Raw genomic sequence first — 24269 nt, 5'->3', positions numbered from 1 at the left:
CTTTCCTCCCCTCCAGCTGAGCGAGACAACCAGTACTTAAATCCCTCTTGCCGGACACCCAGCCCTGCCCAACCATTTGGGGCCGACAACCTTCCCAGATAAACAAGAAGCTAGCAAAAAAAAACAGTTCCCTTGTGCCCTTCGCTTGGGCTGAACACCATTCGAAAGCAACACAAAGAGCATCATGGATCAAGAGCTTTATAACTTGCCCAACAGGAAACCAACTCTAAACAGGAGCTCCAGCGATTGAGGATTTGGGAAGCCACCACGAGATGTGTGCTTCTGATAGGGCATGTGGCAGGAGCCCAAAACCTGTCTACAACTCTGTCTTGGTCTTGAGACTGTACGACAGATCCAAGCTTTAAAGAAGAAAGTGCTTTCATCCTACTATAAAACACTTCCTGGAGACACTGCACAACAGGATAAAGTTTGTTTTATTGACTTTTTACGTTATATGGTATGCTTAACCTAGAGGGTGGACTTCAAATGCTCATTCAGACAGTACGGATGGCCTGACACATGCTGAATATGGCCTAACACTAGTGCACAGGCAGCTGAGGACAATCATCCTCATATCTGCTTGTGATTATGAGTATTGCGGGTTTTTTCTGTGAAGAACGACTAAGTAATGCTGTCTGGTGTCTGAAGCCAGTGTTTTCCTAAAACAGATGTGAATGAACAGACGACTATGAGCTTTCATTTCTGTCCATTCCAGATTTTCTCTTGAGATCTCAGAATCCTAAAGATTCAATGTTCCCTTTGAGGCAGGCTAAAATAAACTTCTTCATCTAGAGGTGATCGAGTACGTTTGTGCTCTCAGTATTTGTTCAAAGTTTTAAATTAATCCCACTTGGAAACCTCCAACCTCTGGGCTATCAAGCGTAGTCACCAATATAAAGCTATATCCATCCTCAAAAATTACTATAATGTTATCTTGCGCTGTTTAATTGATTAATCGACAAAATTCCTAAATAAATGTTTGTGTTTATATAGCATATGTGTGTTGTATATTTATATGTATACACAACAAATATTTTCATAGGCCTAAATATATATACATTTATATCTAAATATAATTTGTATTATGTATAAATATAAATATATCGTCGCTGTACTTTCGAAACCTCAGATGTCTAAATTCGCTGATTTACAGGAAATGGTTAAAACACTGAACTTTTCAACGATTAAATACTGTGTTGTCAAAGTTGACAAGCACTTTTGAATTCTTTTTATTGGTTAGATATTTGCAAAATCAACATAAAGGGTGACTAAAAATAACGGTTTATGACACAAAAGAATTTGTATCAAAAAATTAATTGTGATTAATCGTGAATAATCGGTTTGCCAGCCCTAATATAAACATCATACTATTCGAGTTGACAATATAATAAGAACTTGATTAAAAATAAATAATTTACAGACAAGGATGAGACACAGTATACGTTATAAGGTTGTGAAAATATACATCCTCATAGGCAAGTCCCTAAAAATGTATTTGCAGAAATCAAGCAAAAAGTAATTTCTAATACAGGGTGTAACTTTTTACATGGCAATTAACAAGTAATCCAGTAAGAGGTCCTCACCTTTACCTTGACACTTGGCCTCATCGAGTAGAGGGAACATTATGGTGGAGTTGAGGCTGGAGGGGGAGCGTACTGCTGTGGTGTACATAAAGGGCAGTGACTGCACCACGACAGGGATACGGTGCACCTGGCTGGGTAGTTTACTGGGGCTTGAGGGGGGGACGGGGTGAATGATGTGCAAAAATTGCTGGCCCCTAATTCCTTGAGAAGATCCCACCAAGGGCCCAGGTGTCAGCACGGAGGTCATTCCCGAGGAGACGGAGGTGATTACAGATGGTGAAGGTGACGATGAAGAAGAGGACGGATAGAAGGCCGATGTAACGGGTGACGCATTATGTGAAGGAGATGACGTCCGTGCTTTGTTGATAGACAGGTCCACAGGCTCTGTCTGGGTCTGGAACTGGTCAGAAGAGAGCAGGTCTTCTGGAGGTTCCGACTTCACTTTGCTTATAAGAATTGGCATGGCCTCCATATCAGGATAACTGTGCACTTTGGGTGACTGTGAGAAAGAAACACAAAACAAAAATGAAAGATTGTATTAGTGCAGAACTACTCTCAGGAGTTGTGGCCCAATTTAAACTTGGAGAAGCCCTGCAGATTTGTGACACTGAACAAAGAGGATTTGTTTACAGGGTTGGGATTCTTCTGTTTCTTCTCAGTCAGAACAGCGGTTTATATCTACTGGCTACACTTTCTACTTGATCTGTCCTTCACTGCTGCAAAAACACCACGTGGTCCGGATCTCTTGACCTGTTCTGGCTCAGTCACGTGCTTTGAATGAGACAGCTAGTGTTTCTGGAGTACTTTTACCATAGAGAACACACTCAAATACACACAAACAATATGGTGGTGTAGATATAGTCAAGTGTATATAGCACTTTTTACAGTTTTGCATCATCGAAAAGCAAACATTGTAAAACAAACAATAAAAATAGATTATTTTAATTTAAAATAATAGGAAAAGATTAAAATAAGAAAGCAAAACAAGGAAAACTGTATGACTGTATAAAAACTGTTTAAAACAATAGATCAGGAAAAATTGTGTAGGAATTGTAATGTAAATTGTTTTTTGTTTAATGTATGGATGCACCGGCCTGATACTAAGGTCATGTACTCATACTGGTACTCGTAAAAATGAACCGATACCAAAGATAGATACTTCATGTGACATATCTGACAGAACTGACTGAAATTTGTTGTAAAATTTGCTTTGAAAGTTTGTGACAAGTACTTAAAATATTTATCTTTTCATAATGTGTTTGAGGTGGAGTTGTATGTAATTATGAAGATATTCTATTTTCACTGTGTTGTGAAAAGGTACAGGCATCGGTACTCTTTAAAAAATGGTATCGTGCATCCATAGTTTAATGGTACTGTATCTTTAATAGTGTATACTGGTATATCATGGATTCTATTGGTAGTGAGTTATCTCGCAGATGGGAACCATCCTATTGGCCTAATGCCAAAAACAAAATACAGGAATTTTGTTCTGGTTCATGATGGTATTTTAATGAAACCCATTAGAATTTCTATTGGGTTTCTAGGGTTTTTGCAGGGCTGTATGTATAGAAATATGTATTTTGAAAACATGAAAATTATGAAATACAATGTATGTACAGTTAGCAATACAGTACAAGAGGTTGTGCTTTTTGTGAATAAAATGCAAAGCAGAAGTGACTTATTCACATTCAACCACTAGCCTCCAGTACCTTATTGCTTTTCTTAAAATGGTTGCCACATAATACAAATATTAAATCAAAAATATATATCATATGTATATGTATTAGTGCAACTTTCATGAGTTAGAATCAATAAGCTTTCTTTCAGCTGGAAGAAATAGTCCCTGGACTGTGAACAGCAACAAGAAGTTTCTTGGGATGCTGCACAGTGATATAAGGAATCGTTAACGTGAATAAAACAGCTACTGACCAATCAGAATCAAGGACAGGATTCGATCGTTTTAGAATATACTGTATCAGTGAGATTGTTTTGTCTCAAGATGCAAACCAGCAATGGTTTTTTGTAAAGCATGTTTTTAACAAAGACTTGAATATCCTAATTTAACTAAAGCCTAGTCCTGTTTTAAAATAATCCCTGTCTGGGAAACCGCCAGAAGTCTTTAGGTTTTTAATCTTACTGCTACATCAATGTAATTCTCAAATGTAATATAAAACGTACACTGGTAATCTATGTATCCGTGTAAAAATGTGTTTATAAACTACTTGCTTTCAAATCAGACAGGTTTAAAAATACAGAGTGAATTGTCAGCTCAAACAGCACACCGTCATCCACACTAGAACATTTGCTGGTGCTAGTGGATGAAGTGTTGCTCACTGCAGTAAAATCATACAGTATAATTATGACTCCTGAGCAGCCGGCTAATCATGACAGAGCAGCTCATTAAACCAAAAGAAAGAGTTCTCGGATTGCACCAGCAGATGTGATAAACGGTCTGCTTGAGAATCACAGCTCCACTTTGTTTATATGCTCACGTTTCCTTATGTTACCGTAATGCGGGCTAAGTGTGCCTGCGGCGAGGCTTTTTCTCCCATGAGCTCACAGTATTTATAATCCAGATACGTGACTCTATGTGTTACTAACCCATGATTCAGCAGCGCGCACTACAATAAAACTGCGTCTGAATCCAAAAACAAACAAATGGCGGCCCATTAAATATGCTGACGGGACCCGGAGCGCTCAGGTTAGTTCAATCAGGGGTCAAAGGTCATTGTCACAGGTCAGGAAACGTGACCTAAAGGTCAGGGACAATACTGAAGTGAATGGGCAGGGTGAAAACAGCAGTATTTTCCGAACAAAAGGGACCCCTTCTGTTCAAGTGTGACAACAATGCTTTAATAGCTATTAAGTCATGGTTTCACTCAAACGACTGGTGGGACAATATGGTTTAGAAATATCAGACATTTCTTTTGTTTGCCAATTGGAAGCCTGACATTTTGTATGTAAAAGTTCACCCAAAAATGACCGTTAGCCTCAAAACAACGCAGACATTTTTTAAAATATGAAGAGCTCTTTTCCAAAACGCTATAAATCCATTTTAATAGTTTTCATGAAAATTACATTTTTTTACCTAGACCCATTCATTTTGTTAATATTTTATTTATTTATTTAAGTGGTCTGTTGGCTCAGTCTGAACATGTCAAACAATGATTGTTAAATGAAACAAAAATATTGTTGAATATAAAGTCAAATTTTATTTTAATTTTTTTCAAAACGCTACAAATCCATCCTTTTGGTTTATTTCTTTTTAAAAACAAACAAACTAGAGAACATGAAACATATGTCATCAGGGACTCATACTATAAATTAATATAAATCAAATAAATGCAAATGCATGAAATAAATAAAAGCCAAACAAAATAAATAGTAACAAACTAAATAGTAAAATAAAATAAATATTTTCAATTTCATGTTTCAATATTTTCCACCACATACAACAAATAATTTAGAAATAACACATACAAATACTCGACAAATGGTCGAGAGGACATATCGCATTTAGGCTAAAAACAGGTTCGGGATTTATAGCGTTTTGGAAAGAAACTGCATCTTGCAGTACATTTTAAACAAGGAAATATAGCGATTTGGCATGAAACATTGATGGAGCAATGAATAGGTCTAGTACACAGAAAAATGGCACGACAAACTCACTTTTTTTAAATTTGGCACTTAATGCGTTTTGGAAAAGAGCTCTTCATATATTCAATGTTTTCCATGAAAACAAGAAGTCGTATGAGGTTGGATGATATGAAGGTGAGTAACTGATAACGCTATTTGTTTTGGTGTACTGTTCCTTTAAGAAATTTAAAGTAAGGTCATTTTCATCGTTCTGTTCAGAGAATTTTGTACATTAAGTGTACAAAAATTCTGCACAGCTGCACAGACAGGATAGTAATCAAACCCAACGAGTGAATGTCTATTTGCATAGCATGCAATCAGCAACCATCTAATGAGGGTTGTATGGAAGAAAAGGGAGGTGCTCCTAATGACCAATCAGCATCTCAATTACGTATAAGACACACTATCTAATGAAAAAACTGCCTCTGTATTACCTACTGTATGAGTTCTCATGTCTTTCCTAGCAAAAGGCACACAAAGCAACAGCATAAGGGCAACATTTCCTCTGTGATGAACTCTCAGTCTTTCTTTTGAATTTTGTGATGTACCCTTCAGGGTATGCTTAAGCGGCTTTATATTGCATATGGTTTTTTGTTGGTGTGCATGTATATAGGACGTTGTGGGGAGCGGTGCCCGCGGCCGCTGTAGCCTCAGGCTTTGTTGCCCCTTTGAGACTAACCTTGTTCTCAAACAGAGATCATCTGCTCTCTTTACACTTTATTCAGTTTAGACTTGGATTACTGGTCTCATTTTTTTACTCAAACGCAGTCTTTAAAAAAGCTAATAATCAAGAACGACACCTCATGATTATTTTGATGGTATCTATTAGGCTTTACACGTCATTACCATCTAGTGTGTTAAGAAAGGAAACTGTAAACTACGGTAAATGTAGCGCACAAGACCTCCTTTCACACGGAATAAAAGGTAAACCCACAAACAAATCAAAGGCTTTGTGTTGGCGTGCGAATACTTGGAAACCTTTTGTTTGCATGCTGATCCCTTTCCCTGTCTGAACATCATTTTCAACTGAAATAAGCAAATCTTTCCATACCCCAAGTGCGCACTTGTTTTGCTTTCGAGGGGGCAGTTTCCACCTTTGTGATGACTATAGCCTTATTCCTACGTGAGATCTTAAAGCAGGAGAGCAAAATCTTAATTTATGAGAAATAACTTTTATAATGTGATAGCTGTACAAATCACATTATTTTCGCTAGAAAATGGCTGACAAAATGGAAACATCTGATCAATACTAGTGAAAAACTACAATTTTCAATATGATTACAACTGTGACTATTTTTGTAGGCCTTAGTAAGGGCATTAACTAGAGCAAACCATTCTCAGCACGGATTCGGCAAGTGGCAATGTTAATGTCGGCCATGTCTGAACGATGTTATCCACTTCAAACATGCATTGTGTAGGTTGCTCACTTCCTGCCGCTTGGCAGTACTTCGACACATATGGATACATATGTCTTTCAGCCTTTTGCAGGAAGCAAGTAAGGCGTTATTATGGTCTTCTGGCTTGTGAAGTAGATCATAAGAGTGGATGTTCTTGGCTCTCCAAAGAACCTATTTAGTACTGACTATTTCAAAAAGAAACGGTGAATTCATATCTATGTCTAGTCATACTAGTATGTGTTATAAAATAATTTTTGGACAATAATTAAGAATTGTTAGTGAACAGTTCTCAGATCAGTGCTTATAATGTGTTTGATCTATTTCCCTGTACTTTCATGACAGAAAACATTTTATGCCAAGCTACACATTTTGTGCAAAATGATAAAGAAGGTGTGTTTAAGTAAAATCAGATTGTCAGTCATTTTTTATTCATTCTTTGAACTTGTGACGAAATTTCTTCCAAGTTGCAAAGGAAATGTTTTTAATGTGCATTTATTTGTGCATTTATATTATTGAAATGGTAAAAACTAGTCAAAATAAAAAAGAATGTTGTAGATCTTGAATACTACAAAGAAAATAAATTCATATTCATCACTCACAGATAATAAAAAGTAAGAAAGAGATGGTTGTTTAAAAATCCTTTGACTGAATGTTTCTTTGTGGAACCAAAAAAGGTTCTACTTTGGCATCACTGTGAAGAACCTTATCAGTTTAAACAACACAATACTAAAGTTTTTACATGTACTTTAGGATCAGATCAAAAATGAACATTGATGGAATGAACCAGATTTATTTGCAGCTTTCATCCTTCTTTGCATTCTCTCATTGCTTTTGCCATGACATGTGCACTTAGGCAATCAACATATGGTGAAATAAAAAAAAAAAAATGTTTCTGAACAGTAGTGGCCCTACATCTGTGCTTTAGCCCTGCCAAAATGGCTGCCCTGGCTGCGATGGCCCTGACTGCGAGCCCTGGGAGCATTCCTGCTCCAGCTGTGTCTCTCCACAACCCTGCGCTCCATCGGGGCTGTTCCACACACACACATCTTTCCTGCTCAGTGCCTGGGAGTAATTAGGGGGGTATCACAGTGAGGGGGTGGGTGGAAGTTTGGGGTGAAGAAGTGGTACGGTGATGTGGTAGGGTGAAAACTGTATGAAAAACAACTGTTCTCTTACCCCACGCTCCGATTCCAGAGGTTCTGCTTTGACTCGGACTGAAGGCATTCCGTCTAGCATTAACATCCTGTTTTTGATGGCGTCTGCGAGTCGAGAGAGAGAGAAAAAGAGAAAGGCATGAGAAAGCTGCTGCGTGTGACTCCTCTCACCTTTTCCCCGATCGAGTCGGCTCTGGCATGTTCTGAACAATAGCAAGAGCTGCAACAATGATGTCATGATGGTATGCAGTTAGTAAACACTTTAGGTTTAGGACAGAAAGTATACAAACTCATCTGGATTATATTTTCGCCTGGTATTTTACACATAACGGGGTGCGAAGGCCGAACGAAACAGTATGTTGGCACAACATAAAATCCAAAATAAACAGTAACAATTCAATTAAGAGCCAAAGAAGTAGAATTTGCGTTATGCAGAACTTTATGGTCACAGCTAATCATTTGTGATTAACCTGTGTATCTGTTTACATATGCCCAGCGTAGCACATGTCCTGCAGCGTTTCCGTTACCCACAGATAGGAAAGAACGTTTAGCATCACCCAGGTGACCCTGCTGCACATCTATCGGGTGGATCTGTTCGAGGAAAGATGCACTTAAACGTGCATCTACATACGCACACACCATCAAGGCTCCCCCGGTATACCCTGACATCTCTCTTCTTAGATATTCATACAAAGACACGACTTTCAAACAGAATCCACTCCTCTGTGAAAACCCCCTTAGGCGTCGGAGTCTCTCAACAAAGGCTACAGTCTCGTTACAGCTCTCCGCTTCAGATTGAGCATCGCTCCGCCAGACGCTCTCGCACTCCAAAAAGTGGCCACCTCCTTCAACATCCAAGGATGCGCGAGGAGACAGCTTTAATGAACTGGCGGAATCTGATTACAAGTTAATATAGCTCTAACGCCACTGAACGATGGTAAGATGAGATGTTTCAGCACTCCCACTGAGCCAGTTTCTCTTCACCGTCTACTCAATTAACCATGTTGAACACCATAAAGGCACAGTAATAGACACATAAGCATCTTGGGAAATGCAATATTTATGTTGCCTCACGTTTGTTTGGATTTCGCCTGTCGTGAGGGACGGGCTCTTACGGAGAGAAGAATTTCAACACTTTCAAGTTGCCAAAGTTGCAATCTAAAGTAATAAATTCATTGTACTTTTGACTGTTTTGCATTTATTTATTGTACTGAATTGAAAATCAAGATGAACATTTATAAGTAAATTATGAAAATTTTCTAAAACATTTATAGTAAAAAAATATAGTGTCTTAAAGGCACAGTTCCCCGTGACCCGAGGTAGTTCGGATAAGCTGTAGAAAATGGATGGATGGAAAGGCACAGTTCACCCCCCCAAAAAAATTCACCCTCATATCATTTAAAACCTGTATTTCTTTTGTAAAACACAAAAGACGTTATTTTAAGAAATGTTGCAGAGATTTTGTGTCTATTCAATTGAAGTCAATGGGGTCGCGTGTTGTTTAGTTGCCAACATTCTTCAACATATAGAAAGTCATACAAGGTGAGTAAATGAAAGAATTTCCATCTTTGTGTGAACTATCCCTTTAAGTAAAGAAGAGTAAATCAAAAGTGCCAAAGTACAAATATTAACCTCTGGTTATCTTAAAAGTGTGTAAACGCAATACGCATCTAAAGTGAAATGTCTGAGCTGGTTATGACTGTTAGAAAAGGAAACCTCATGAAACGTCAATCAGAACATGTGATTCTGTCTCAAAGGGAGGTGTCCTGAAGTAACCCATGCACTTATTATTTTAGCAGCAGCACATGAAGGAATGCAAGCAAAGCAAATACACTTTAAACATCTCTATTACACTTCACTCCTGGCATTGGCAGCAGGAAATGAGGCGCAGAGCTCAGCACTTGGACTGAACCCATTCTGGTGAAGGCAAGACAACACTATCCACTATATTAACCTCTATGAATTACCTTTGTCATGCTTATATACCACACATATGTGTTATACAGTGTCGCTTAATGAAATGAGCATTCTGGCTATTCTTGAAGAGATGCTGAGCCAGGTGCTTTGAAAGGAAAAACAATGTCGCCGTGAATTGTAACCCCAGCCTCTTGTCATTGACAGAACAGGCTTCCAAGCTAATCTGTGTGCATTGGATTGTTATTGTGATCAGGATGTCCAATGGCTCCAGGTAGTGGTGGGCTAAGATAATGTTGCCATGGCAACCCAGGTTGGAGCTTAGAGGTTTATTGTCCTTCTGGACCGACATGCGAGGTGTCACAAATGACCCGGGCCATTGCTGTACAACAGCTTGACATTTTTTGTCCAAGATGGGGCCAGGGACCCATCACCGTGCTCTTGGGCATCTTGTAAACATATCACTCCAAGAGGTTGATCATTAGATCAGATAAATGAACCAGCCTCTCGCCTAACTACCCTTGTCCCTTAAGTGAGCTCTAAATGGGAAATCAATACCAAGAGCAAGGTCTCGGTTGTTTCATTAACCATCAAAGGAACAGATTATTAGCATAATTGAGTACAGTACCGCAAGGTTAACATTTAGGCGCGATTTGTCTATCTTAACGGCAATTGATTAACACTTAATCAAGTAGTTGTGACGGTGGAGGGTGTCTCGCCAACTGTATTTAACAGCGCCAAGGTGATATGGGAGTAATGATGACTAATTCTCCATCCGTCTTCCTTCATCTTCCTCCACCAAATAAGTACTTCTGGTAAGATTCCACCAAATAAATACTTCTGGTCAGATCTAGGTGATGCTAAACCAGCAGCCTATACTGTCAATTTAATACAATGAAGAATTTTCACACATTAGGACTGGAAAGTTATGATATTGGGTATAGACAATTAATTGTTTCACATAGAAACCTCAGTTAAATTGTATTATTTGTCACATACACAGTTATACTTGTAGTGAAATGTGAGTCTGGTCCATTTTTCGTTACAAAAAATAGAAAAATGTCCTATACATAGAGGTAATAAAATATAAAATAATAAATAATAAGTAAAACCAAGTAAAATAAGACAATATGTACAAATTAAAAAACAACAATTGGAATCTAAATAAAAAATAGCAATAGAAATGTCTATATAGATAGAAATGTGAATTAAAAAGGGCTTTAAAATGTAGTGTTTGAAAGCAAAAATATACAGTTTTGTATTACCAGCCTTTGGAGCATGAGAAATGAGTTGGAGAATCATGTTAGATCTAACTGACAGCTCTTTGTCTATACACTGACAAAAATTGTTAAAACAAAGACTTTCGCGTTGAGCTTGGGTCTACCGAAGCAAGCCTACCCAACTGGATGAACAAGTGAATGCATTATAGACCTGTAGAGATGGAAAGAGAGCAATCGAGATTAAGATCACCTTTCCATTTCACCAGGGTTTTCAAATGAATCGGTGATCCCAGGTGTGAGCGTTATGAGCATGTGTGCTTGGGAGGTGCAGTAACCGAGTGCTCAGGCATCTCATTGCCATGCACGACTGAAGCCGTCCCCCAAGAGGCTCCCTGAGAAGAATGAGGGCAATTCAACTGGAAACGGGGCAACAGGGAGGGGGCCCGCCTGGGATTCGATTCCGGCCGTGGATGGGGGAGCCAGGGGAGGAGATTGGCTGGCACTCCCATGCCCAGTTGTAGCTTCTGGGTGTTCAGGGAGGCACAGTAAAGGGGGTCTGGAATGCCGACCAGGCCTAGAGGAATGACAAGCGGATCGATATGAGGTGACAGGCTTGGGTGGAAAAGCCTGACCTTCCTGGACCCCACGCCGATCTTGCCACACAATGAATTAAAGAGCATTCAACTTCCCCCCCGATGCCGAGTACACACCTCATTGTGCAGCTTTCTGCTGCTCCAAGCCTGGTGTTGGATTGATGTGAGGGGCATTACAGTGCATGGCAGGAACCTCTTTCAGAGAGGCTTGTTTAGAATCATAAAAATATGTACAATTTTGGTATTTGAAGTTGAAAGCTTAAAGGGATAGTTTGCCCAAAATAAACATGTTTTCACCCTCATGTTCTTGTTTTGAGAAATTTGTTTTTGGCTTTGTCAATATAATCTTAAATCAACGGGATCCAATGTAGTTTGGTTACAAACATCCTTCAAAGGTTAGTTTTTGGTTAACTAACCTTTTATTGAGGGGTGAGAGGGGTATTAATTGTCAAAGCTGACAAAACACCAAAAAGTACAAAATAAGAAGACAAAAAAATGCATTGTAACATGAGCAGGAAAGAATGAGGAGCAGGATTACATTATAAACCCACTGAGGCATTTCTTATCTGAGATTTTAGATTTTCGCACTGGAGGAGTAGCACGCTAACAGACGGGTTCCCGCGGTCCTGCCAATGCTTTGTTCCCATGTCGAGAGCCCTGAGCAACTGTGGGCATCTGTGGCACAGAGGCTGGTCCTGCTGCCATGGGCCGAAGGGGGAAATGCGGATGGGGATAAGAGGAGGAGATGGCTGGAAAGGGAGGTTGGGATTTTAGCCATGGAAGCTGGCCAAATCCAGACAAGCACACTGAACTCAAACAAGCCAACAGAGCCGCTCAGTCCCAACCAGAGCGAAAGCACAGCATTTTACGTAACGTCAGACTTCACACTGAGGAGAAGAGCTATTGAGAGATGCTCCCTGCTGAGCTCTTGTAAATAGATTACCTTGCTTTTTGATCCGCAAAAAATACTTGAGAAACACTTATTGAATGCGAACGTGTGTGACAGGACCAAATGGATTTGCAAAATAAAAGCAATTTCCTTACTACACCGCACTATTTTGCAATGCTTCTGAAAACTTGGCTGACAAAAATCTTGCCACAACAAGGGCCACAAATCATATTTACATGCAGAGCATTCAAATGACAGAGTGGGAATATGTCTTCCGCTGGCCTCTGTCACACAGAACTCAACTTAAGACCACTTTCCTCTTTGGAGCCCCTACAAACAGCAAATAGGAGTTATGAGTTGAATATGAGAAGTCAGCCTTCTACCATCCCAATAGAAAACATTGAGGCTAAATACCCTTTAACATTTACTGACATGTTGACATAAATGTTTAGAGGGAGGGCTTTGATGGGTTTACATAATACAATTTAGTTTGACCATGGTGGATAAGTACCATGGTATTATTTTGTTCTTTTTTTGAATGGTACTGGTCTGTAACCCCACACTTTAACCATCTGCACCCAGAGGATGGATTCCTGTTCTACAAAATACAGACTGCAATTTGTCAATACATTTAAAATTTGTTGGCATTTTATGTTTACATTAACAACAATCAGTCTGTTTCGGAATTGCAGTATTTCATCAGTTATTATCTGTACATGTGTTGTTTGATACAGGGTGTGTGCCATCCTAAAAAGGAGGGCTTCTCCAGCCCTGTTTAGATCCTCTCAAGGTTTCATCCTTGGGTTATCTAAACACAAGGGCGTAGAGAGGATCTCCAAAGTGGGACATAAAACTTATCAGATTAAATATATATGATAAGTGTCAAAGTTTGACCATCTGATATAACTGCTGTATTATTGTCTGCTCAAATGCCAACAGATCGTATCAATAGAAGACTTAAGTTGACTGAGTTAAAACTCAGGAAAAGGAATACGCTTCTATCCTTACATGAACTGAACTGCCAGTGAACCTTAAAGGGGTAGTTCACCCAAAAATAAAGATTCTGTCATCATTTACTCACCCTCAGGTTGTTTCGAACCTATATACATGTCTTTGTTTTGTTAAAAACACGGAGAAAGGTATTTGTAAGAATGACACCAATTTTCAGTTCTGTGACATCATCCCCTACCACAGCAGAAACAAATATTGTATATTTTGTTCTTCCGTTGAATACAAAAGAGATATTTTGAAGAATTTAGGAACACAAACAGTTGACCAATATCTTTCTCTGTGTTCATCAGAACAAAGTTATTTATGCAGGTATGTAATTACATGAGGGTAAATAAATGATGATGGAATTTTCAGTTTTGGGTGAACTATCTCTAAAGGACATTGTGTAAACATACACAATACAAAGACGATCACATGCAAGCGCACATTTCTGCCCAGTGGATCTTAAGGAGTGTAAACCCAACACTGCCCATACTTTCGGTGTGGACTCTACTTCATTCTTATTAATCTTTTCTGGCAAACCGTGAATGATTTCAGACTTTCCATTTCATAAGGCGCATTTTCCTTGGCAGTCGAGTCTGCCTCAAGACTTTGGCTGCTTTTTTGGACATTTTTTATTGGAGCCTAAGAGAAATGGGCTCTTTCGGTACCAGCTAAGTTTGTGGATAAGTCACGTGAGCACGCGTTCTCTTCCCCTTGTGCTCATACGGCAGCGCCTCACCTCAGGGAGCCCACTTTGCCATTTTCCTCTGGCTAAAAACAGCCACACAACAATGTCTGTCATTCACTCAGCCCTCCGACCAAGCAGATTTTCTGTCTTATAGCTCTCTCGATTTCTCAGAGTGTGACAAATGTACTCTCTCACTGAGAGTTGAACAGGGGAAGCGCCAAAGACATGACCAAAACTGAGATCGTAAGGGAGCGTTTCCGAATAAAGTCTTCTTAAATGACCAAAATGTTTTAGGGCAAAGTCAATTCAAACACAGAATCTAATGCAGTTCACCTAAAAAGGGAAAAACATGCAAATCAAGCCCTGAAGCCTATCAACTTTTCCCTCTTTCCACAGAGAGTGAATGCTGGGGCACATCCAAGATGGCAGCTGCAAAAAGATTCTATACTGTACACCAATTTTACCCGATTGCCCCCCTCTGAAGGCCTCACACACCTGATAGGAAGTGAGAGGGCTTTAATGGGCCGCTGAGGCTTTAGTAAACATAAGGCCAACTTTCCAAAACAGACTGATGGAAGCACCTAGTCCAGCAGATTGCCCTTGGGTTCTGGCTATTTCTGCACAGGGAGATCCTGTGTCAGTGATTCAATGAGGATGAGACAGTTCTGCCCATGACATACTGCCTTAGTCTTCGCCACTCACAACAAGAAGTTAGACAAGGTTAAAACTTGATGCCGCATAAATGTTATTTACTCATTACTCATGAACGGTAAAGTATTAATTGATACCAATATGCATATTTGTCATTACTCTCTCTAGAATTTAGAAAGCAGGTTTTAGAAGAAATGGTAGAAATATGCCTGGGAATAATTATTTTATACAAAACAACAAGTTTTGTCAAATCATGTCTCGAAATAGATGATATTACCAGATAAACTATCTTCCAGGTTTATTTACAGATTGGTCAATTCTATTGAGGTGAAAGGTCAAAAGTTGCACAAGTGGCACTACAGGCAGGAAACAGAGGACAGAGTCCACTCACTGTTTCGTTTTAAGGTAAAAAAAAACATGTAAAATGAACATTCAGTGGAACCCATTCTACAGGATGGATTACTAGAAAAATACTAAGCAATAACGCAAATGTATTAAGAAAAAACACATCACCCACTCAGTTTTGAAATAACCGCATCCTTTTTCTGGTCCAGATCAGCATGATCGAAATCTCTGCCGTCAAATTTCAAACAGAACGAAATGGTCTTAGCTTAGCAAAATACATCCACAACATAGCTCAACTATTTTGTTTGAAGTTCGAGGACGTAGAGCACCTTTAAACAAAGCAAAGGGACTTTTACGCTTTTATAGCCAATGCAAGAGCATTGTGGGTTTTCTCATTCACATGGTTTTGTAGCTTCTCGTAAAACTGTCTGGCTTCCTGAGCTTTGGTTCCTCTGTCGAATCTGTCTCTGACCTCTGACTAACTTCCACAATCACACACGTTTCCTTTTATGTTTACTGCTCTGAAATGACTACTGAGCTCAGCAAATTGTCAAACTATTTTCACTCTTATAACTATTTGCAAATTGGGTTGAGTTAAGCAATTGTTTTCTTTTTATAAAATAGTCACAATTTCGCTTCTGAAAAACGACAATGTAAATATAGTAATTATTATAATATTATAGTTTGGTTTGTAAAGATTCTACATGGAAGATTTGTATAACTATATAGCCCTATGTGATAAATATGTCCATTTCAGTTCATTTAATCTCACGTTATTTCAAAAACGTTGTCTCTAAATTTTAAATTTTAAAGTAAAAGGTGTTTATCTCTGTTAAATACCACATATTGCTAGATCTTTAAAATTCTATTTAATCTTTAATGCATCGCCTGTCCTATAATAAATCTTTTTTATCCTCTATATAGTCTTAAAATGTTGAGCTGCACAAAAGGTGTGACCCCAGTGACTGTTAGCACCACTCCCCCATCCCCCCTTCAGTTGAAGAGCGGTGCTCTCAGTGGTCCATGCTTTAAAATAGACCTGACACAAAAACCTCAATTGCTCCGAGAGGTATGGCATGGGTGAATTGGTCACCGCAGAGGGATTTCGCCCGAGAGCAGACATTAATACTGATGATCTGGTTTTGGATCAATAAGGAATGTGCATTTGCTGATATGCTTTCTCTGGTCTGTGTTTTCTCCCTCCTAGTCCTCTGTGCTCACAGGAACTGGAAATCCAACCTCATTTCCAATTCAGAAAACATAACTAATGAACTGCCTGTGACCAGCAATGCCTCACAGCTCTCTCTCTCTCTCTCTCTCTCTCTCTGCGTTTGAAGTATTGTCTAAGCTACAGTATTGTGCACTGTAACAAAAAGATTCATTACTATACGCAACACAATCAAATCACAGACCTAAAAACCTCCATCACAAAGTGTTTTTCGTGTGATTGGTTATTGTGACTAATGAGCAGGTCTGTATGTCACATTCGATCACATGTCATTAATCCACTTTTAATGAACCCAGCCCGTTGTAATTAGTCAATGCTGTGAAACACCCCTTCCGTGTCTCAAAGGGCACATAGCAAAACTCTGACCAATACAATTAAAATCTCCACCTTTATAATACAGCCAGGTATTTGGGCAGGGTAAACCAACAGTTCATTCACTGCCTGAGCATTACCTAATGCGTGAATTAAAAAACGCTGCTCTTCCAATTAGTAATGCACATCCTGTTTGTCATCCAGTGACAATGAAGTGACTGACAGTTAAGAAGAATGCCCTGCCTCTTAAAGCCTACGACTGCTAAGGAGACTCTCACAGCTGTCCTCAACATTTAAGTAAATCCATTTGAAGGTGTCCAAAGCTAACTTTTAAGGCCATCTGTGTTAATACCAGCTGTGAACTGCAGGGTAGCCCTGTTTGCTGAAAAGGTAAACGTTACGTCCAAAGAAAACACAGATGCACAAACAACGCAATACCGCTTCTCGCAATGCATAACATTAAAGTGTAACTCCCAAATAATAAGCACTGTATAGATCGCTCAGAACAATCAGATAGCATTGCCCTGGCAACACCATCGCAACACAACATCGCCATTTTTTTCTTTTGAGAATGCTATTTCAGGTCGAATGAACATGTGAATGATAGCTATTCAATGATACAAAACTGTTATCAATTTGATTTAAGATCGAGTTTGAGCATTTCGTTCATAGCACGTCGCTTTGTTGCATGTATGTCACCTGGACATAATAGCAGTCATGCAATGTATAGCAGTGAAGATTGTACAGTATAGCGAGTCTGAAGTGTGTTTGTGGAGGTGTGTTGTAGGAGAGGTGGGGGTATGTGGGTGGAGGTGGTGGAGTGTATTATCATCAGTACAATAACCCACTCCTCCTGTCTCGGGAGGGCCAGCTGCATCCTCCAGCTTTAATGGTGGATAGATTCTTTAAGATGCCTCCCCACAGCCTTTCAATGCTTTGTACACTGACCCCCTCCCCCAACACACACAAACATATACAAACACAAACTTGTCTTATATATATTCAATCAGGTGTACTCACAAAACCTGTAAAATAACTGCGGCCTTGCTTGATTTATTGGTAGGTAAGATCTGAATTTATTCCTAAAGGATTGTTGATACTGGTATCTGTATTATAGGGATAATTCACCCAAAAATCATCATTTTCTCACCCTCAAGGTGTTTAAAAAAATAATAAAAAATATATATTTGGAAGAATGTTGTCACCAAACAGTTCAGGGCCACTATTGACTACTACAATAGGAATAAACTCTGCTTTGGTAGTCAATGGTGCCCCAGAACTGTTTAGTTTCCCACATATTATAAAGTATCTTCTTTTGTGTTGTACATAAGAACCAAATGTGTGCAGGTTTGGTACAATTTGACCAAACTATCCCTTTAACATGCATATCAATTTTCACACGTGTTACTGGATGTGGATTGATAGCTGTGGTTTATTCTCAATAAACCGCTCATCACCGAACACATTGTTACTATGAACACGCCAAATAATATATCCTATCAGAACAAAAGGGTATTTACGGATTTTTGTTAACAGAAAAATGGCTACAAAAAGACTACACCAGTTCTCGTCCTTCATAGCATTGCGTGCCCTATTCGTACAATCAAATAATTTAAACTGAAATCAATATTCCATGTCCATTTATTTATTTATTTGGTAAGCAGCCATTTATTAAGTAGGATTATGTACGGCCAGACGGTAATTTCTATATAATAACCCCATTAGGATGAGACCCCTTTAGCGTCCTGATCCCTAATGGATATATTTTTCAATAATGACCTGATGACAGCATTATCCTTGAAAAACAAACCAAGATGTACAATTTAGAAACATACAGGGTAACAACTTCCTGCAGACCCACCTGCTTTACAAAGCCTCGGATTGAGCAATCCCATTGATGTCAACCAAGAACACTATCACAACACATGAAGTGAGGGACACGTAATCTCACACGCTCTGTTTTTCCCTGCAAATCTATAACCGCCTGTCTTGCCACATTCAGTAAAACAGCAACTACAGACCAAAAATTTCGAACTCAACTGATTTAAACATTAAGTAATACAGGAAGTCCGTGAGATGGTATTTTTAAACTGAAATATGATCCATTCCTGCACCCATAACTCTGCTTAATAGAATAAACAGCTGGGTTTATATTCACGCTTCACATGCAATGGCAGTGTGCTTTGAGTGTACTTTTCCTCGTTTTTTGATAATATCCAGCATTTGATGCTAGGTACGAGTCTCAGCGAGCCGATGGAGGGATATATGACATGGACCGGGGCAGTCTTTCAAAGCTGAGCCATGCATGCTGTGCTAAACCTTTGGTGCATAATTGACTCCACATGTTGTTTGCATAATTCCCCAAACACCCCCCCCCCCGAAGCAACTCCACCCCTCAGCTGAAGACCTACAAGTGGTAACAAAGTTCACGCATATCTCAACATCCTTCAAATCACCCGCGTTTCTGAAAAAAGTAACATCACGATATGACACGTGGAAACTTGGATCTAATTCAGCCAATATCACAGATCAGCTCGAGCAATGTCTCTTGGCAAGGGGGGCGATCAGGGATTGGTCAGCTGATGTTTGGGTTTCAGATCAAATACACAAACCACGCATGAGAGGAGTGGGTGAAAGATGCGACTGTGGGTACGCTTATGTGGGTGTGAGGTTCTTTCTCTCCCTGTTTGTTTCAACATTTCGCTATAGCTGACAAAATGTTCTGCTGCGTGTCCTATGGTGTGTTCAACCCTTGACCCTCGTGTCCAGCGCTGGTTTGTTTACTGAAGCTGTGTGCGTTGAGGGGGAGGGATGTTGAACGCTGACACAGTACGCAAGATCTACATCTGCTTCAAGTACAGCTGAACACAAATGATTTATGACAACTGTCACGATCCTTCACCAATAACTCTGTATACTATGTTCTGTAAATCTGTCATGTTCAGTGTTTCAAATGTTTACTGTATATGGGGATCTGAAATATGTTGTTTTAAAAAGACACAGATTTTTATTTTTTGTAATTAGAACGGAATAGCTCTGCTTGATGATAAGAGTAACAAAGCCGACTAGAAATGCGCCTTATAGTGTCTATGTGCTGCTCTCTGCCTGTCGTCATGACAACACCGTTGGTGCACCTAGCTACCGTCCCTTAACCTGACATGACTTTTAAAAACTTGATGAAGAAAAACAATTAGGCTATAATATAGTTCCTTAAGGAATAATTATACAACCAGGATTTCTTCTACATTGTATTTTTTACCAGCGCCCTTCCAAATTTCAATACATTTCATTAAAGAATTAGGGCCATTCAATGATTAATCGTGATTAATCGCATCCAGAATAAAAATTGATTACACATAACATGTCTGTGCACTATGCATATTTATTTTGGTTTTATAAATACATACACATACATGTATATATATCTTTAGGAAATTTTGCATGTATAATACAAACTATACACAGACATTTACAAATTTATCAGATTTTTCTTAAATATATACATTTGTATGTTTTTATAAAAACAAAATTAATATGCACTGCTTAGTGCAAAGACATATTATGTAAACCAAAACTTAAATTCTGCATGCGATTAATCACAATTAATCGTGGAACCGCCCTATAAAGAATACAAAATCTGTACATTGTAAATATAAAACTTGTATTTTATTCTTTGAAGTTACTAGATGGTGGCATCATGATCCTTCTCTTATAACCAAAGATTCATGAAAACTTTATTGACAGTCATTCTACATCTATGTCACTCACATTCATGAAAAACCATTGTTGTAAATATACGGTATAAATTGCGTTATGATGCAATAAATAATGACAATTTTCCAAACAATTTCCTGTTTCTGCCGTAATCCAATACAATCAAAAGCACACACCTTGATCCATCACAGCAATGAGGGCTTTCATCAGAACGACACGCTGTTGAACAGGATCAGTGACAGACCAAACATTAACACAACACATTTACATTGAATATGCTAGGCCTACTCTACAATGGTTCATCACTAAAGTGTGATTAATGGCAACTTTAAAGATTAAGAAACAGAGGCAATCATGATTCCCCTTGGGTCAAGCCCTGGACAGATGGGGTCAGTTTGGGATTCAATCCAAGTACCATTGCCTGGCCTGGAGCTTTCGAAGGTTTCCTAAATAATCCCTTAAGGCGTCCAGTGTAAAGCAAGTTCCATCAATAATTCACTATCCACAGCCCACCTGTGTGAAGCTCCTCCAAGCAGAAGTGCGCTAACCTTTAATTCCTGATGCACATGGCTAACAGGATCCGATCGAGAGAGCGTTTTAATAGAATCCTCCAGCGCAATGGAAAGTAACGCTGATAAGCAGATACGCTGCCTCTGTGACTATTGGGTCCTATTATTGAGCCCTCATTTTGGCTGCTCTATCTCAGAGCCACGGATAAAGTCCTCCAATACTCCTCTGATAGAAGCGATCAAATACCCTGCAAAGTCAATAAATCAAATTAATGTTTGAGTCCATCACGCTTTGAACATATAGTCCATCTGAAAGTTAGGTTTCAAAGGCTAACTGAAAAAATGGAGAGTGCATTTAATTTTATATTACTAAGCTTATTAATAAATCCATCTGATTAAAGAGATTTTACATTTTCTTGCGAGTGCCGCTTGAGCAGAACTCGCCACAATTTTAAGGAGTTCTGGGTTGTTGCCAAGGCTTAGGCTGCAGTTGCCAAGGATGTTCTAAATCGTTTGTGAGGCATTGCTGTGGGGTTGCTAAGGTGTTCTAGGTGGTTCATGGGGAAATGCTAAGTGGATACAAGGATGTTCTGATGGTTGCTATGTAGTTACTGCCCCTAAAATGTTAAATGGCCTCTAATTTGAAAGTCGCTTTGGATATAAGCATGTAGTAATCTACGAAATCCACTAGTTATTGATTTATAAAGATTCTGAAATTGTCAATAATCTTCCCTAATGTGATAGTTTTGGTCAAATGAATTGGTTTTAAAACAAATCCCAAACACTGGGTATGAGGAATAATAGAGATGTCTGACATACTAATAATCAAATAGTTCAAATGAACTCAGCAATGATGATATGCTTGGTGGATTTTAACAATACACACACACATCAGCTGTGTCCTGTACCAAGGGTCTCCTGTGTCGCAGTAAGTGTGAGCATTAAATAAGCTAATCTCTGGCCGAATAGCCCTGAGCAGCAGTGGCTGCAGCCTCACACTTTAAAGATGTGACCAACATTAGCACTGGTTAAAGTCACAGATCTGCACACACACAAGGATTATCTCCACACGATCCCAAAAAACCCAATTACACACACACCCCCACATTCGCACAAATGCACATCGACCTCCACACCGCTTGTCTGATTGCAACCAGGTCTGTCGTAATTGAAAAGAACAGCCACTGGCCAGCCTACAGCCACATCACAACAACCCTGGAGCCAGTCACTGACAGCCATCAATACCAATGTCTGTTCCTTGAGGAGCAGATGACATCCACGACACCACCCATGCAACACCCCGGCGCACACATAGAAACACACAACTCCCGCCCACTCGCTGTCCTTCCTCCACTTGAGTCTCTGATTCCTACCCCCGTTTGTCACCACGGTAACTCCACTCACCGGGAAGCCTGTCATCGCTTCGGAGATACACGTGCCATCACCAAACAGACGCCGGAGCACACGCTCTCCCTCTCTTACGCTCATGTATGCGTGCAAGCTTTTAGCCAGATCAAACTTTTGGTGAGAACGGAACAGTGACCACCCGGACACCTGGACCTCGCTTCTCACACAAAAATACTTTTTTCACAAAATGTCAATATTTAAACTAGAAAGCCACTTTGCTTTTTTTAAGAAAACAGGAAAGGATTATTTCAAACACCTTAATATGCCAGAGAGAATATGTCGGACACTTTGTGAACCAAAGTGATGTAACGGCACAACTGAACTCAAAACACTTCAGATCCCTAAACACTAATGCTTTATAGAACATGATAAATACTGGCTATATTTCAACACAGAGAAGTGCACATAAGAAAAATGACATCATGCTTTTTCGAACGTCTTCGGCCACCTGCAGTGTACGGTTGTTATAGAATGCCGGACAGCATCAGACTTGTCATTTGGTGTAACACTCCAGTGACAGGTGAACAAGATGCACAAAGCAGATCCAAACAAACAATAAAAATCATTCAAACTAAACAACAGCAAGAGAAAATAAAGAGAATAATGTACAGACAGACCTGACCAGAAGCTGCAGAGCGACAGAAACTGTCTTCCTTATACAGTCCTCTCTGTCTCTCTCTCTCTCTCTCTCTGTGTGTGACTCCCTCCCCTCTCTGCTCCTCTCAGCTGCTCAGGGCAGTTCTCAGGAAATGAATGGGAGCTCACAGAGAACTGTTGTACTTGCAAATGACTTACCACGGTCACATGATCCGCTAAATGTAGGGTGGGCCGGTGGGTGGAGGCTTCGTAAGCAAGAGAAGACAATATACTCTAAGCTTTAACAGCATGCATCGAATTACACGGGGCCCCTTGTGGGAGGTTTCCGACATGTCTCTGAGCCCAGGCAGCGGAGAAACGGTACCTCACCATTTAAAGGGGAAGAGAGAGAGAGACAGAGAAGAGAGACAGGTAAAGAAAGCCTAAATGAGAGCGCATATTTGAGAAAGCATACAGTCTTACTCTATATAAACCTTGTAAGAATTGTACAATGAAAAGAAACGGTAGCGGGGAAAATGTTGAAAAATAAATATTACATTGGTCAAAAATCTGAAAAAAAAGTAAAATACTTACAGTATATAAACATAATTAAATAAAATACATTTTATAATGTTATAAAAAATATTACTTTATTACTCCCCAGTTACACATTTTTCCTTTATTGTTTTTGCATCTGCATTATTTTGCACATTTGCAAAACATATTCGTGTCATTAAAATTTGACAGACTTTAAAAAATGCACCGAAAGCTTCTGGTTTCATGTCTATATTACAAGTTGTTTTGGAAGAAATACATCTGCTACATAAATCTGTTAATAGACATGTCAGCTCACGACTGCCTGAATGTTTATCAGTCAACTACTTTTTTTCTCCTTTAGATTATGAACCCATCTCTGTTTTACAACTCAATGGAAGCTATTTATGTCTCCTCTTCTAAGCATACAGAAGGAAACACGATGAATACGATGTTCAAGTTGCAGATTCATTCTTCTGGGAATCCTAATTAATGTATAGGAAACAGAGCTAATGCACCGCTGATAGACTTTGAGTTGCACACACCTTATTCTGATGGGGTTGATAGTGCTGGTTTTGAATAACACCCTGATGATGTCATCAATTCGTTTTAGTAAATATAATGTGAAGGGTTCACAATTACAAGCTGCATGTGTGAAGGCATCTTAAATATTTCATTTCCTAAAGAAATTTCTGTTAAAAACAGTGACAAACTTGTGCTTTAGACAGACTAAATTACATTTCACTATTGTAGGGACCTGCTATACTGTAGATATTTCAATACAATATTATCCCTCTGAAATACACATAGAAGACAAAGACCCACACCCTTGTGTCTGACAAAATGGCCATTCGAATATCTCTACTGATGCTTTTTATGCCGATGAGCCCCGATGATCCTTTATGAAATGCTATACCACCCAGCTG

General features: G+C 39.2%; 1 protein-coding gene across 4 annotated transcripts in view; it reads right to left on the bottom strand.

The window, feature by feature from the left end:
• The window catches only part of klf12b (Kruppel like factor 12b), a 37144-nt gene extending 14095 nt beyond the window's left edge, over nt 1–23049 (bottom strand). Inside the window, exons 1-3 of one of the 4 annotated variants that reach the window (XM_056754340.1) lie at nt 23029–23049; nt 7793–7875; nt 1584–2082 (exon numbers count right to left, since the gene is read on the bottom strand). In XM_056754340.1, the coding sequence (XP_056610318.1) occupies nt 1584–2082; nt 7793–7858 (565 nt within the window). In that variant the 5' untranslated portion in view covers nt 7859–7875; nt 23029–23049. Of the gene's footprint in view, nt 1–1583; nt 2083–7792; nt 7876–15235; nt 15255–22850; nt 22995–23028 lie in introns of those variants that run through there. The other 3 variants (XM_056754338.1, XM_056754341.1, XM_056754339.1) reach the window with 3 other exon arrangements.
• Between the last annotated feature and the right edge of the window lie 1220 nt (nt 23050–24269).

Source organism: Triplophysa dalaica, chromosome 8 (genome assembly GCF_015846415.1).
Source record: "Triplophysa dalaica isolate WHDGS20190420 chromosome 8, ASM1584641v1, whole genome shotgun sequence".
Classification (NCBI taxonomy): Eukaryota; Metazoa; Chordata; class Actinopteri; order Cypriniformes; family Nemacheilidae; genus Triplophysa; species Triplophysa dalaica.
This window is presented reverse-complemented; position numbering and strand designations above follow the sequence as displayed.